The following is a 13797-nucleotide window of genomic DNA, read 5'->3' as shown; positions in this document are numbered from 1 at the left end:
ACATTTGTTTAATTTTATTTTTTATAAATTTGTTAACCCGCCACAAAACCGATAAAGGAGTGGGGGTTTGGGAATGTGGCTCTTAAGGCTGTTTACTTGTTTTATCTGACCAACAGTCAAAAACCCAAAGAGAAAAGTAATAAATTATCACATTTATGAAGCTGGAAACAGAGACTGTTCTGCATTCTTGCTTGGTAATAGATCTAATTAATTCTATTGTTTGATTTATTTTCTGATTGATTCATTGACAAAATGTTTCAGTGATAAAGACACCACAGCCCCCTTTGTTGAACCCTCAGCAGAATCTAACCGGACTTTACCACAAAGTTTTCAGATCACAAACAGCTGACACGAGTCATTTTCGGGTGGTGAGGGTTGTTTCTGTTGTTCTCACTCAAGGACCACACGCAACCAGTGCATGTGGCCTGAGGTGTGAAGCCCATCAGAATGACAACACACCTGGTTGAGTTGTTGACTGAAACTCAGTACACTCTAGTTCTAAGCAATGGTCATAGATATTAAAGAGCTGAGGTCTAACAGGATGCCATCAAGTTGTAACATTATTCGGAGCTCCTGTTTTCATCTCTAACCCCGATATGAGGGCCGCCATTTTCAAAGAGAGTGGCAGAGGCGGAGCTCCCTCTGTCCTGTCCCAGTGTCTCCCCGGTACAGGACAGAGTTTCAGGGTGGGCGACTGTGGATGAAAAGCAGTAACACTCATTAGTTACATGAGAAAACCTGACAATTAGGATTCTCAGAGACAGAGAGAACCAGTCTTTGTTTGGCTCCCTCCATTTGCTTCCCACTCTGCAAGACAGAGCCGATAAGTATCTTGTAATATCTGGGGTTGAGCTGTGTCCACTGGCGAGGCTGCAGACAATGAAGTGACATAGTGAATGGTCCGGCCACAAACCTCAGGTTCATGTGAGTAGAGTTACACTCCAGATAAAACCATGATAACAGCTTCTTTTATCCCCCCGCCAAGCTGCCGTATCAATGACTCTGATCAAAGATTCTAAAGTCATTCATTCTCCTGACCTACGTGCACATTATGAATAAATCCTCCTAAACACAGCTAAGTGTAATTCTACAAGATGACAAAAGTTCAAAGTGTCACACACACTTTCAGTAATCTGAGCATCACTTTCATGCACTCAGCTGCAAAGCAGGCGAGTGTACTTTTAAGTGTAGACAAGTACGTACACTTGACAGGACAGCAGTCGAGTGTAATGAACAATGTAAGAAGCTGAAAGAGATTTTCTTTCAGGTTTACATGAACATGACACAGGCCTGCACAATAAATCGTTTTGTGAGCGTGATTCAGACCCCTGTGTGATCTCAGTCCCATGTGATAATAGTTCTCCCATGTTTGCATTAGCAGGGAGAGGCCTTGCATCAAACTAAGCGCTCCTTTTTCCTCGCTAAGCTGCGTTAACCACTAACTGCAAAGTGATTTTTTTTTCCACCTGCTTTTCACCGCTAGGTGAGCAGGGCAGGCAGCGCAACATATGACATGTTGGATTTGTTTTTGAATCAGTCTTCTCTCTTCCTGTCTACAGCTCATCATGTGATGCAACGCATTCTTACTACTAGTCTCACAATACAATTAATCGTGCAGCCCTAACGTGACCTATGACTTTATTTACCAACAGTGAGGCAGCGACACTACTGGAGCCAGCACAACCAGCCACAGCATCAGACCTGGAGAGCTGTCAGTTTGCTCCACTCCTTCCTTTTTCTACAGTTTTGTGTGAGATTCTTTTTTGTCTGTGTTGTTCTGCCATGGTCTGTCTGTTTCTGTCTGCTCCCTCCGAATGGCCACTTCTTTTATAAAGTACTGGTTGTCATGCAGTAGTAACTGCTGCAGTTCTTGTGGTTGTACACCTGCTTGACTAATCACCATCATTTCAGCTCCTGGTTTGTGCCTGAAAGTTGGCCTCACCATTTTTCCTATTTCTGAAATACTACCATTAAATATTTACCTCCTAATCTGGTGGTAGCATCCTGTGCTGCTCACATTTCAAAATATCTTCAGAGCTTATTGTTAAGTCAGGAGACTTTAATCGCCTTCCTAACTGCACCTTCACTGAGAGGTCGTGCTGCATGGGCCTGCATCGCACCTGAAAGTCCAGGTTCACGGGAGTTCGACTGAGCTAACTGGCACAGAAAGAGCAATTAATGAATTGTGCCATTGTGAATGTAAACAGTGGGGGGTTTTTTTGTCAGCAGCTCATCACTTTTCATTAGAGGTTTAAGGTCCTGCTACAGTTGCCTTTGCGTTTGGATGTTTTGTCCCCTGATATTACAATCATTATCTAAGATCTAATATGACATAGGGGGCAGCTGCTGTCTGTTTTAGAACCAGCAAGCTGAAGACATGTGGCCGGTGCTGTCAGAAGCCGACAATAAAATCAATATGAAGAAAAGCATATTTGGCAGCGATAACACACAAAGAAGTGTAGCAAAAGAAGAGAGAACTGCGTTACAGTACAGCCCAAGAGCAGGGTTGGGATGTTTTCACAAAACCTTATGCTTCTGTTGTTGATGTAGGCAAGAAATATAAATTCAATAAAATTAAACAAAAAAAAATTTGGTTTGCAAGGTTTATAAGGAAACTCAAAATGTGCATAAAATAAGCTGATAATGACACGCCTGAAATACCGTAACAAGTATTGACAAGGGAAGTGCTGAGAGTCCAGTCAGCTTCATTCAGACAGCACTGTTTCAGCTGGAGACACCTGAGCCACACTCACAGAGTCTGTTCCCACAAAACTGAAGAAAACAAGCTTCTCTGATTCAGACTCACGGCTCCAGGCTGATGTCAGCCATCAGATGATCACCCAGCGAACCTTTACATCGTCTCCCTGTCACTGCACTTATTAGCACAGCCGTCACCAAGGACTGAGATTTCTTTGTGTCCATGTTCCCCACAACATTAGTTCACAAACTCTCAGGTTTCAGGGAGTTATTAACTACTCATTCCATGACTGGCATTCGGGACATCACCAACAAGATCACCTTGCTTGATCACCTTCCTCTTCACCAACAAGTGGTGAAGAGGAATAAATGAATCACAGCGGTGAGGTCAGCAGAGGTGACGCAGGGCTGAGATGACCATGAGGTATCTCTGGCCCCCACGGACGTTTCCTCTGTGTCAAACCTCTGCACTGAGAAACAGGCAGAAAACCCAGACTGGTGCTGTGTGTCAACCAGGACAGACTACAGTCAGGATGTTTCACTGAGGTGCTCTGTAATTGGATCGTATGAACTGCTGATTTAAATGTTATCACACTCATAATTACACTTCGGTAGGAGCACCTACCAGAAGGCCAGAAGGTGGATATCATCAAAACACATCATTGATGATTAGGCAACTTGTAGTGGCGGCAGCAATTATGGCAGTCAGTCTCACTGACGTCTCGTAAAGAGCGACAAAGTCCATGTTGAAGGGAGGACAGTTGTTCACTTCCTGTTAGATTTAGCTGTGGTTTAGTGTAATGAAAGACAAGTAATTTGCATTAAATGGCATCTTTTAGTTTATTTTATGTGACTGAAATACTTAATCATGTTAACTATTCTGGGTGGCGCAGCAGTGCGGTGGTTAACGCTGTCACCTCACAGCAAGAAGGTTCCGGGTTCAAGCTCTGGCCGACCCAGGGCCTTTCTCTGTGGAGTCTGCATGTTCTCCCTGTGCCTGTGTGGGTTCTTTCCGTGGACTGGCGACTCTAAATTGCCCGTAGAAGTGCGTGCGTGTGTGGTTGTTTGTCTACATTTATTAAAATCAGCTGTAGCTGCTAGTGCACTGAAAGTCACCGGTCAGTGTGAGTGACTCTGCCAGATGTTATGCATTTTCAGACATGTAAATAAAAGTCATTGATTAATCAACTTTAAATATGGTGAATGAAATTTCAGATGGATAAAATGATTTCACTGTAACTTCCACACACAACTATTGTGCGACAGACAAAACAGCGCCGCTCACCCAGGAGGGCAGGTACATCCAGCCACACAGGGCTCATTTGTCGAGCAGGTGAGGTTGAGCAGGTAGGATTCACAGGTGTATTCACAGGCCACACCCCTTCCTGACAGGAGGCCGTCCTCCCCCTCTGAGCAGTTCTGGTAGAGCTGCCCTGCCGGACACAGCCCGTCTCCAAGAAGTGAAGGAGAAACAACAGCTTAGGAACAAGATACAGTGAAGAGCACCTTTAAGAAACTGTTAAAGACTTTATCCATTAACACTATGTTGTCCTCTGCCTCCTGTCCTCCTAGGTCTTATGTTCAACAAAAGGCTTCTTATCATTCATGTTCTAATCAGTCGATGTGATGGTCATTACAGAAGCTTCAGAACTAACTAGACAGAATTAAAGAAACGCGTCTGAATGACTTACCGGTGTCTGCTGTTTGGGACACCAGCTTACCGTTCAGACAGAGCCTGCAGAGAGACAGAGAGGCACTACATGATGAAGGTCAGTGTAGAAATTACACAGGAAGTTAATTAAGGAATATACACAAAACTAAATATAAAGATGTCCTGGAGACTGACAGGATGTTTTGCTAATGCTGTGAGCATTCTGATTAGGAAGACAGAGACGGGGAGGGGGAGCTTACTGAACTCCTGCTGACGTCATGATCACATCTCCCGGTTCGTAATCTGCTCCAAGGAAACTGCAGGGACACTCGCTCCTAAAAAGCCACACACACGCATGACTCAGAGAGAAAACCTCATTATAATGATGTGACAGAAATTTTGAACCTCACAGTGAACACGAGCCTTATCACTGGATGTCCAGACAGTCTGCAGAAGTATCAGGCTTTGAGTTTTGCAGATCAGACACAGCTTGTTGTATAAAGAATAGCATTAAGGGGGGCTTTCTGTCTCCTTAAATAGAGTACTACAGGTTCATGGATGGGGGACACATAAGGCTTTAGCAGCTGAAATCAGTGTTGAATCCATAACCAAACCTCCTTCGGTCTGTTTAGACAAAATAATAAATGAAAATAAAATGTGAAAATGGCAGTGGCTCTGCACTGTGGTCAACAGTGTTGAAACACACATCAGCTTCTGTACTACAGATTCTTCCTCACTAGTTATCAGATGTCTGTGTTGTCCCCAGCCCGAGTGGCAATGAAAGGGGGGTTTCACGGTGAATTTCTCGATGTAACTCTATCACATGATAAGTAAGTCACCGCGCTGCACGAGGATGTAAAAACCTGGGACATTTAAGAGGAGTTCAGCCGCTTGTCTTCTGAGGCAGAGCCGGCGTCCTCTGGCTTTGTAACGTCAGCAGGAGAAGTCTCCCACTTAAAGCTGACCTAAACCTCAGAGCAGCCACAAGCATCACTTTGAAAGGATTTGTTTGATGGAGTGACTCCAGCTGGTTCGTCATTTAACAGGCCCACAACCCTACAGCAGGCAGTGCCGGAGCTGCTCCAATACACAACAAGGACGCCCGGTTCTCCAGCTGCCTCCACAACTTAACACTTAATGACACCATGGCTGTAACATGTTATCATCTCAGTACAGAAGGAAAATATGCTAACATTTAGCCAGGTTGACCTGCTGCAGTGGTAATCACTGCATCGCTCTTCTTGTGTTGTCACGTTGCACAAAGAAAAGTAAATGGAGATTGATTTAATGTATTTCTTGATGTTACCTGGAGCCCACACACTCTCAGCCTTACCTGTGCACACATGTTTGCGTCCGATGGTTGTAGAAGGACCCCTGAGGGCAGACGCAGCCCTCCTCACACTCCTCCTCACAGTGCTGAGGGATGGAGAGCGCGGAGCAGCGGCGCTGGCAGGACGAGACGCAGGTGCCGTACAGCATGGTGGCAGGACAGGTGAGCACTGCCAGGAGAGACCGTATGTTACACAGCAGGAAGCTGCTCACGATGATTAATGGATACATAAGATAATGTTATACTGGGCATTTTAACCAAACAAGGAAAGCCCATGTGAGCCTTTTAACAAAGACACTCTTTGTCACACACAAAACATCCTCTGTGGCCTGCAGACAAAATGTGTCGACTACTCACCACAGTCAGGTATCTGCGAACGAAAGTCAATGATGATGGAGAACCTGCGGCAGTGGCGAGCGTAGTGGGCCAGTGCAGAGCAGAGGCAGGGCGTCCCGCACTTACAGGTACTCGAACGACACTGCTGGTGGAAGGGTGTCGGACTGAGGTACTCGTGACAGGCGGAGAACAGATCCTGGTTCAGCACGTCACACTTCTCTGAGGCGTAGGCCACTGAGCAGGGGAAGGAGTGGTTCAACACCACATTACAGGTGAGGCTCAGGCCGACATACAAGGCCAGTATACATGTAATATCAGAAAGGTTTTAACAGGACTTTACTGTCCCTGTATTAGCTTTGAGAGTATGATATCAATTCGCTCATAAACTAACTGTAAAACAATGCAAACAAATGCAAGAAATTCATAGAATTCGTTTCAGAAAATGTTCAAATATAAAGTCTGATGAATTTAGAAGCAGCTTATCTGTATAAATGAATGTCTTATCACATGCTTAAATCCTTAAAAAAATTTTATGGGTGCAAATGTTTTGCCTTGAAGAAGGCTCATATTGTCCCTTATTCAGGTTTAAAGTCTGTAAACAAAACAAAACTGAATGATATATACACTAAAACTTACTACAAACTTTGAAAAATGCAGATTTAGACCAACTGGATTTGTTCATTGTCAGGTTCAGTGTACTTTAAATCTTGGTGTTGATGACTCTCATATCACATCACGATATCCACGTTTCTGTTAACTCCTATTCAAATAGAAAGGAGCTGCAGAGACAGGAGGAAGAGGAACTGACCGGCCTGCTGGTGCGTGTCACAGGGGTCGAGCGGAGGCGAGCTCAGGGTGGGTGAACAGGAGGACGAGACTCTCCAGGTGTTTCCAAACAGCTGAGGAGTGCTTTCTATCATACCTGATGGAGATCTGCAGGACGACCAGAGTGCAGATTCATTACAACAACACAGAGCCAGAAAAGGGCTTTTCATACATTTTGGTAGAAGCTGATCCAGTGTCGTTATCACTGAGTCTCAGGGTCGCACTCTACCTGTGTACACCTGTAAGTACTGTACAGTAAAATGGGGGGGGCTCCAGGTTTCTTTGTAGCAGCATATGACCACTTCAGTCACCGAGTGTGACGTATATCCATTTACAGCTGTTCGACAGCATCCGCCCTTCATGGTCAGCCATTAAGGCGCGTAACAGTGGAGCCCCTCTTCCACCAACAGTAAATTCCTTGTTGAAGTGGTGTGACCATTTGGCCGCTGATCTGGCCTGTCTAAAACAGCAGCTCAGAGAGCCAGGCTTTTGATGGCAAGCCACTGCAGTGTGCATTACAGGGAGAGAGAGAGAGAGATCACTTCACCATTGCCTCCCTCTCTGCCTCTGAAACAGGAGTACACTCTCTCTTTTTATTAGTGGAGGGGGGTTAACAAAGAGCGCGGGAGGGGTCAAAGGTCAGCCTGTACGCACTTACAGAAAGTCATCTTGAATGTTGCCATTGAAGGTGCCGCACAGCCCCACCGTGTCGTCCTTCCACAGCTCGTCGGCCTGCAGGTAGAGACGAAATTCCTTCCAGCAGTACTGCAGGCGCAGGCCGAACGCCGTCTTCACCTGGAGGAACATGGACGATAGTTCCTGGACGTGGAAGATGTCTGCAGGAGATGTGGGAGGACGTGTTAATATTAGCACATAGGCATTCCCAAAAAAATTTACTAAGCCCATGTTTTTACACTGTTTACATCCATTTGCTCAAGTTTTTTTTGCTGGTGCATCGCTACATCAGGTGGCACATTTCACCACCTATTGATGATTAGTGTCAGCACGGCTGCAGGACAACTCACAGCCACGATATAAACAAAACAAAGACTCGTTGCTAAATAAAACTGCTCCATAACACTTCAGGATTTTTACAGAATCCACGCCGTGCCAAGCCAAGACATGCTAAGGTGTGTTTCCACCACAGACTCACAGCAGAAGACAGCCACGCCAGGCTGCGCTGCTTGGTAGCAAGGCTGTGCAAAATGGTGCCTCCAGAAAAAACCTAAAGACAACCTTGAGTTTCTGGTTCAGAGCAATGAAACAGTTAGTTTGAACAATTAAGTCTTCTTCAGTTTAGCAGACAATTAGACCAACTTATGAAATCTATGTTTACTTTGATTTTTGGGCCTTGGGTGCAGCTGCAGCTAACAGTTATTTTCAGATTTGGTCAATCAATTGATTGTTAAATTCATAAAATATCAAAAAATTGTGAAAAATTCTCTGATACATTGCCCAGTCTTCACATTTATTGTTCTGTCCAACCAACCAGCCAAAACATATTTTATTTATTCTGATGTAAAGCAAAGCGATCCTCACATCTGAGGACCTGGAAACGTATTAAACGTTTAACGTCTGCTTGATAAAGGCTCAAATGGCTGAATAATAACTGATCAAATTAATCGACTAATCATATCAGCGTGAGTTTTTGGGTCTATTTGGGTTTATACTTCTGAATTTATTGCTTTCTTTATTCTAAATACTTTGTATTGCAGTTGTAAATGAAAGAAAAGCCAAACTAATCGATTAATCGGTTGACTGACTTAATGACTGACTGCTTCATTACATAGTGTCAGAAACGTGACTTTGCCGGAACTTGTCTGTAACAGAACATTCAGCGTGAGTGTGTTTTTCCTCCGTCAGAGACCAAACTATTAGATCATTCTCACACAGCTCTGCACAAAACAAACAGGCTGTTGACTCCATCAGCAGAACGTAGCAGCCATGAAAACAAAGGTCTGAAAAGGGATTCATACTCAGAGTGTAACACAATGCAACACAACTCATTGTGCAACACAATGCAAGCGCTAACCCAGGAAAGTACTGAGAGGATTTCTGTTCAGTAGAACAGCTGTCATTCAATCCATCTCTGCCATGAGCCGCAGAGAGCCGAGAGAGGTCAGGCACTGGATGTGAACAGCGCTGGAAGGCGATAAAAAGGATGAGGACGTTACCGTCAGAATAGGGCAGAGAGATGCGGTACTGTCCGGCCTTGAAGACCTCGCCAAAGTGACTCAGGGTAATCTCCGTTTTTGGATCCTCATCAATAACCAGGGTAACTGACTGGATGCAGGCTCCATCCAAATTCTGCAATTTAGACAAAATGGCTTGATGAAGCATGCTGATATTTTCACAAAGAGCAGCGATTCAGATTCAGATTCACAACAGTGCACACACTGAGTGCAAAATAACAGGAGGAAATGGAGCGAAATAACAAGCAGCAGCAAAAAACGAAAAAAGTTTTACCCTGTGACTGTGCATCACAGAGCTCTGCCAGATGACGGCCCATGATCCTGCTTCTTTGATGGACCACTTTGCTCTGGCTCCACCTGTGCAAATACTGTGGTCTCACTAAAACTAATGACAGGCTGTGCTTTGGCTGTGGGGCGTGAGACTCAGTGAACGAGGCCTAGAGGTGTGGAATATTTTAATATTTTGTCTTTGTATTCTCAGTTCAGGTTTGTACCTGATAACCTCATTCTGTAAGCTGCATATTTAGGTTTCGAGCACGAAAAATCAGGTTTTGCAGGTTTGTACCTTCAGTTTAAAGCTTACAGACAACAACCATGTGCTGGTGTGAGCATGTGCTCGTGGTCTATTCACATATTTACCTTGTGGTCAAACTTCAGATGAAGGGGACAGTACACTGGAATTGTGGACAGACAAAAACAACACTTAGCTGAAAGTGGTCCTAAAGCTCAGCAGGACTGAGGGGAGCTGCAGAATCCAGTAGAAACCCTTTGACAAAAAATGTGCTCAAGTGATTCATAGTTAATATAAAAATACTGATTATAGATGCTTTAAGGCTTCTATCTGCTGGTGAGTCATATTGTATGAACACTGTACATTTGAATAATGGAAATTCTCAAAGCTGTTTTATTAGTTACTGTAACTCGGGTATTTTTTAAAGGTCCCTGCGTTTCGGTGACAGTAAGTGATCTGTGATCTATGAATCACCTCTTTCATAAGTGGCAGAGGCTCATAGCTAAAAGGTTTTGGCACCTACCTCCCGCCTCCCTACTTCTCCTTCCCATCATTCATCTCCTCTTATCTCATAACCTCCTCTCTGTCCAAGTCACTGACCCATTCAGTGCCTCCCTCTGCACTACAAAGCCACACACAGCTCCGTCAGTCAGGCCAGATAAGGTAATCCTGTTCAGCTGGCTGTTAGAGGACTCAGGCCTCTGCACTGATGAGTGGGACATCTTATATCTCTCCATCTCCCCCCGGTTTGCTGAGCAGCTCAAAGGCTGCTGTGACGCTGGCGGCTTGGGGAGAGGAGAAGAAGCTCTCAGGCTTTTGTTACATTTATCAGCCAGAGCTTGATTTCATGTGTTTAAGTTGAAGTGTGGCTCTTTGACACAATGACCTGAACTCAGCAGGGATTACTGAGCACTTAAATTATGATATGATCTACATGACAGACAAACATAACCCTGTGAGCCAAGCCAGCAGAGCCGGACTGCAGAGGAGAAAGTGGTAGAGTTGTACAATGGTTTTTCACAATGGAGAGACATTTGTTTTAGAAACAGTAAAAGAACAAAGTCGCTACTCAACAAGAAGGTTTTTTAAATAAAATAACTTACGGCTCCACAGGGGGCATTTTGGACGGTGACCGTGAACTTTCCTGAGCGCCGACTCTTGGCCAGGACGTACTGACATGTTGCAGGGAAGGTGTAGATCTGCCCGTCAAAGGACTGAAAATACATATCGCCAGTTACCGAGCACTCGCCTGCAAATAGAGTGAGACGATTCACTTATTTACTGCGTTCATCAGAGGAAAAGCACAATGTGCAACCAGAGGCTCGCAGCCCAGGGGAGAGCCAGGTGTTTCCCACCAGAGCCTGAGGTCTTAGTCACTGGAGAACTGTGGCACTGGACCCAAAAAACTGCAGCCACCTTGATTTTGTGCCGTTATTGCTGCTTATATTTGCATGAAGTCAGAGAAAAGTCAGGATCAAGACAGAAAACTAACCAGGTGCAATTAGTGGTGATCTTTCTAGTTCCCTAAGTAGGAACCTTGGTCGTTTCTTGCTTTCTAACTAGAGACGTTAACATGCACAGAAGCCTGAAGAGAAGATGACTGTGTGAAATTCTTTCGATTGTGATAAGACAATATCTAGCTTTGCATTAAATGTGACCAGCAGTGCCATTTTAAATTAAAGATTTTAAGCAGCCACACAGAAAGTGAACAAACCTGGGCAGCTGTAGTCAGTGCAGTTCCACACTCCACCCACACATGTGCTGAAACAGAAAGCAGAGACGTCCACAGGTGGCTCTGAGAACACGAAAGGCTGAGCTAACCAGCTGGATCGCTAACAGAACCTGGACGCACAGAGCCCAGGTGCTCAGATCAGATTAGAAAATTAAAAGGACTGCATGCAGTCTGCAGGACAATATGCTGTTTAAACACATGATGAATTAATGCAACAGTGTCCAGTAGAGAAAAGCTCTGTCAAGTTTATGCATGCAAGAACCATGGCGAGCGTTTTCAGTACAGTTCCTTCATCCACAGTCTTGTTATAATGGCACACGTGGTGACAGAGCGTTAAACACTGCTCACCAATTGTTGCATTTCTCCTGCAGCATCTGTCCAGATGGATATAACAAACCATGGTACTCGCACGGACAATCAGAGGGCGCCACACAGCCTCCGTCCTCATGGATCAGACCTGAGGAGAGAAAGGGCAGAGACACACAGGATATCACTTCATAGCATCTGGAGTTCAAACCATAACAATACAGACGAGACAGGATTTTTCTCTTAAATCCATTTAGTTCATCAAACAAACTACATCAGAAGGATGCAAAAGAAAAGTGATGAAAGGATCATTTACAGAGATGGGAAATGGTTTATTTTCAGGTCAGAAGACGGGAGAGAAACTGCAATAAGAGATGCATTTGCAGGTAGTGTGGGGAACAGAGGTTACACTGACACTCACCGTCTGGACAGTAGCAGCCATCCAAGCAGGCCAGCTTGCTGTCGATGCATGCTCGCTCCAGGCTGCAGGACTCTGGGCAGCAGCTGATGCATTCCCTGTGCTGCAGCCCTGGAGGGCATTGCTTGGCTGGTGGCAGAAATGAAAAACAACAAATGTCAAACAATGTTCTGCTGCAAAGACAGACACTAGAGATTACCCAGAAACAAATGTTTGGTAGGCTGCCCTGGTATTGTCATTATGTGCTGACAATTTTCACATTAAATTGGACTAAAAATGTAAGAATTTGTAATATCCACTGTTGACCTTCACCTCCTGTGTCCTTTAGCAAAGAGTATTTTCTGGAAATCACTTGACGTTTGTGGGGATTTTGTTCTAATTTAACAGAGTCTTGCTCTGTACTGTCCAACCAAACAACACAGCAGCTGAATCTCTTGATTTGCACACCATCAACCTACAGTACTGCATTCATCAAAGAACAATACATGGAGACATTTTCTCATAATTGTGACTTTCACATCTCATAATAATGACAACTCTGCATTTCATAGTTACAAGATACAGGTCTTATAACTATAACTGAGATCCAAATTAATTATATTGTAACATGAAACTAATCTAAGATGTTTAATTACTGTTTGTTTAATTAATTAAATAAGGCCGTCACACTCTATGCGCTCTGTTTCTGCTGCAGTGTTGGGTTGATGCGGCGCTCTCCAGCACACTCTGGAAACACCTGGAAGAACATACCGCACTGAGGAATGCGCTGCCTCCAGTCGTGCAGTGGGTGGTCGGCGTGGGCACAAGCCCGGGCGTACTCGCTGAACACCTGGCATACCACATCAACACTGGGACCTGACCTTCAACAGAGCAACAAACAGAGAAGGACTCTGAGCGGAGCCAGGAGAGGTGTGGCCACAGAACCAGGTACTGCAGCCATACTGTGCACCTCAACCAAATAACGACCCACAGCTCTGTCTGTACTGGTGGAGAGAACTGGAGACCTGTCTGTTAATGGGTAAATCTTCTGAGGCTTTAAACTGAAAGCTAAAACCAAAAGGGCTCTCAGTAATGTTCTCAGAGGGATAAATCAAATATGTTTCCAGACACAGTTTTGTCTTGAGCACTAGGTTCTGTTCTGTACTGGATGACCACCAACACAATACTTAACACCACTCAGGAAAAAATAGTCTGCAGATTCTAGCGTTGCTTCAACATGGATGTGGGTTCAGAGCGGTCAGCTAATTGAATGATTATATTGTATTAATAAGAATTGTTGTTACAGCTGAGAAACAACATAAATTTGATCTTAGTGTCCATAAAATCATGTACTTCTCAAATATTTGATGCCCCAACTGTCCCTGCTGTCATTCTTTAACATGTATAACCATGAAAATGTCTTAAAAAGTTCTAAATTTAATTCAGCAAACACCTCAGAAACTCTGCAAAAACTAATGGCTGATTCCAATAAAACGTGTGGTGAACCCCTACAGCCTGAGCCCCTGCACCTACATCGAGGACAACCATCAGGACAAAGTGTCAGCTGTCAACACGTTATTTCAGTAGGTAGTTTCCTTACTGCCTGAATGTCAGCTGCTGCTCATAGGCCATCAGAGATCAATAAAGTGGATCTGATCTTACATGCAGAGGTCGTTGGAGCAGCTGGCCATGAAGGACAGAGGGCTGACAAAGTCATGGCAGCTCTGAAATGGTGGCTCCAGCAGCACTGAACATGTCTCCTCCACTTTCTGCAGCCACAAAACACACAGGGACAGTTTTCACTCATCACTCAGTCCAAC

General features: G+C 44.5%; 1 protein-coding gene across 1 annotated transcript in view; it reads right to left on the bottom strand.

Annotated features, from left to right (window-relative positions):
• Positions 1-13797, bottom strand: part of LOC109952994 (otogelin-like) — a 28138-nt gene that overhangs the window by 3851 nt on the left and 10490 nt on the right. The window contains exons 10-23 of the mRNA XM_020588331.1: positions 13640-13746; positions 12749-12858; positions 12002-12127; positions 11623-11731; positions 11257-11303; positions 10646-10791; positions 9014-9146; positions 7498-7675; positions 6823-6947; positions 6036-6248; positions 5682-5847; positions 4609-4683; positions 4389-4432; positions 3983-4148 (exon numbers count right to left, since the gene is read on the bottom strand). Of these exons, the coding sequence (XP_020443987.1) occupies positions 3983-4148; positions 4389-4432; positions 4609-4683; positions 5682-5847; positions 6036-6248; positions 6823-6947; positions 7498-7675; positions 9014-9146; positions 10646-10791; positions 11257-11303; positions 11623-11731; positions 12002-12127; positions 12749-12858; positions 13640-13746 (1745 nt within the window). The remainder of the gene's footprint in view (positions 1-3982; positions 4149-4388; positions 4433-4608; positions 4684-5681; positions 5848-6035; positions 6249-6822; positions 6948-7497; positions 7676-9013; positions 9147-10645; positions 10792-11256; positions 11304-11622; positions 11732-12001; positions 12128-12748; positions 12859-13639; positions 13747-13797) is intronic.

The sequence above is a fragment of the Monopterus albus genome, unplaced genomic scaffold (assembly GCF_001952655.1).
Source record: "Monopterus albus unplaced genomic scaffold, M_albus_1.0 scaffold528.1, whole genome shotgun sequence".
NCBI classification, from domain to species: Eukaryota; Metazoa; Chordata; class Actinopteri; order Synbranchiformes; family Synbranchidae; genus Monopterus; species Monopterus albus.
Note: the sequence above shows the minus strand (reverse complement) of the source record. Positions and strands in the feature narration are given on the sequence as shown.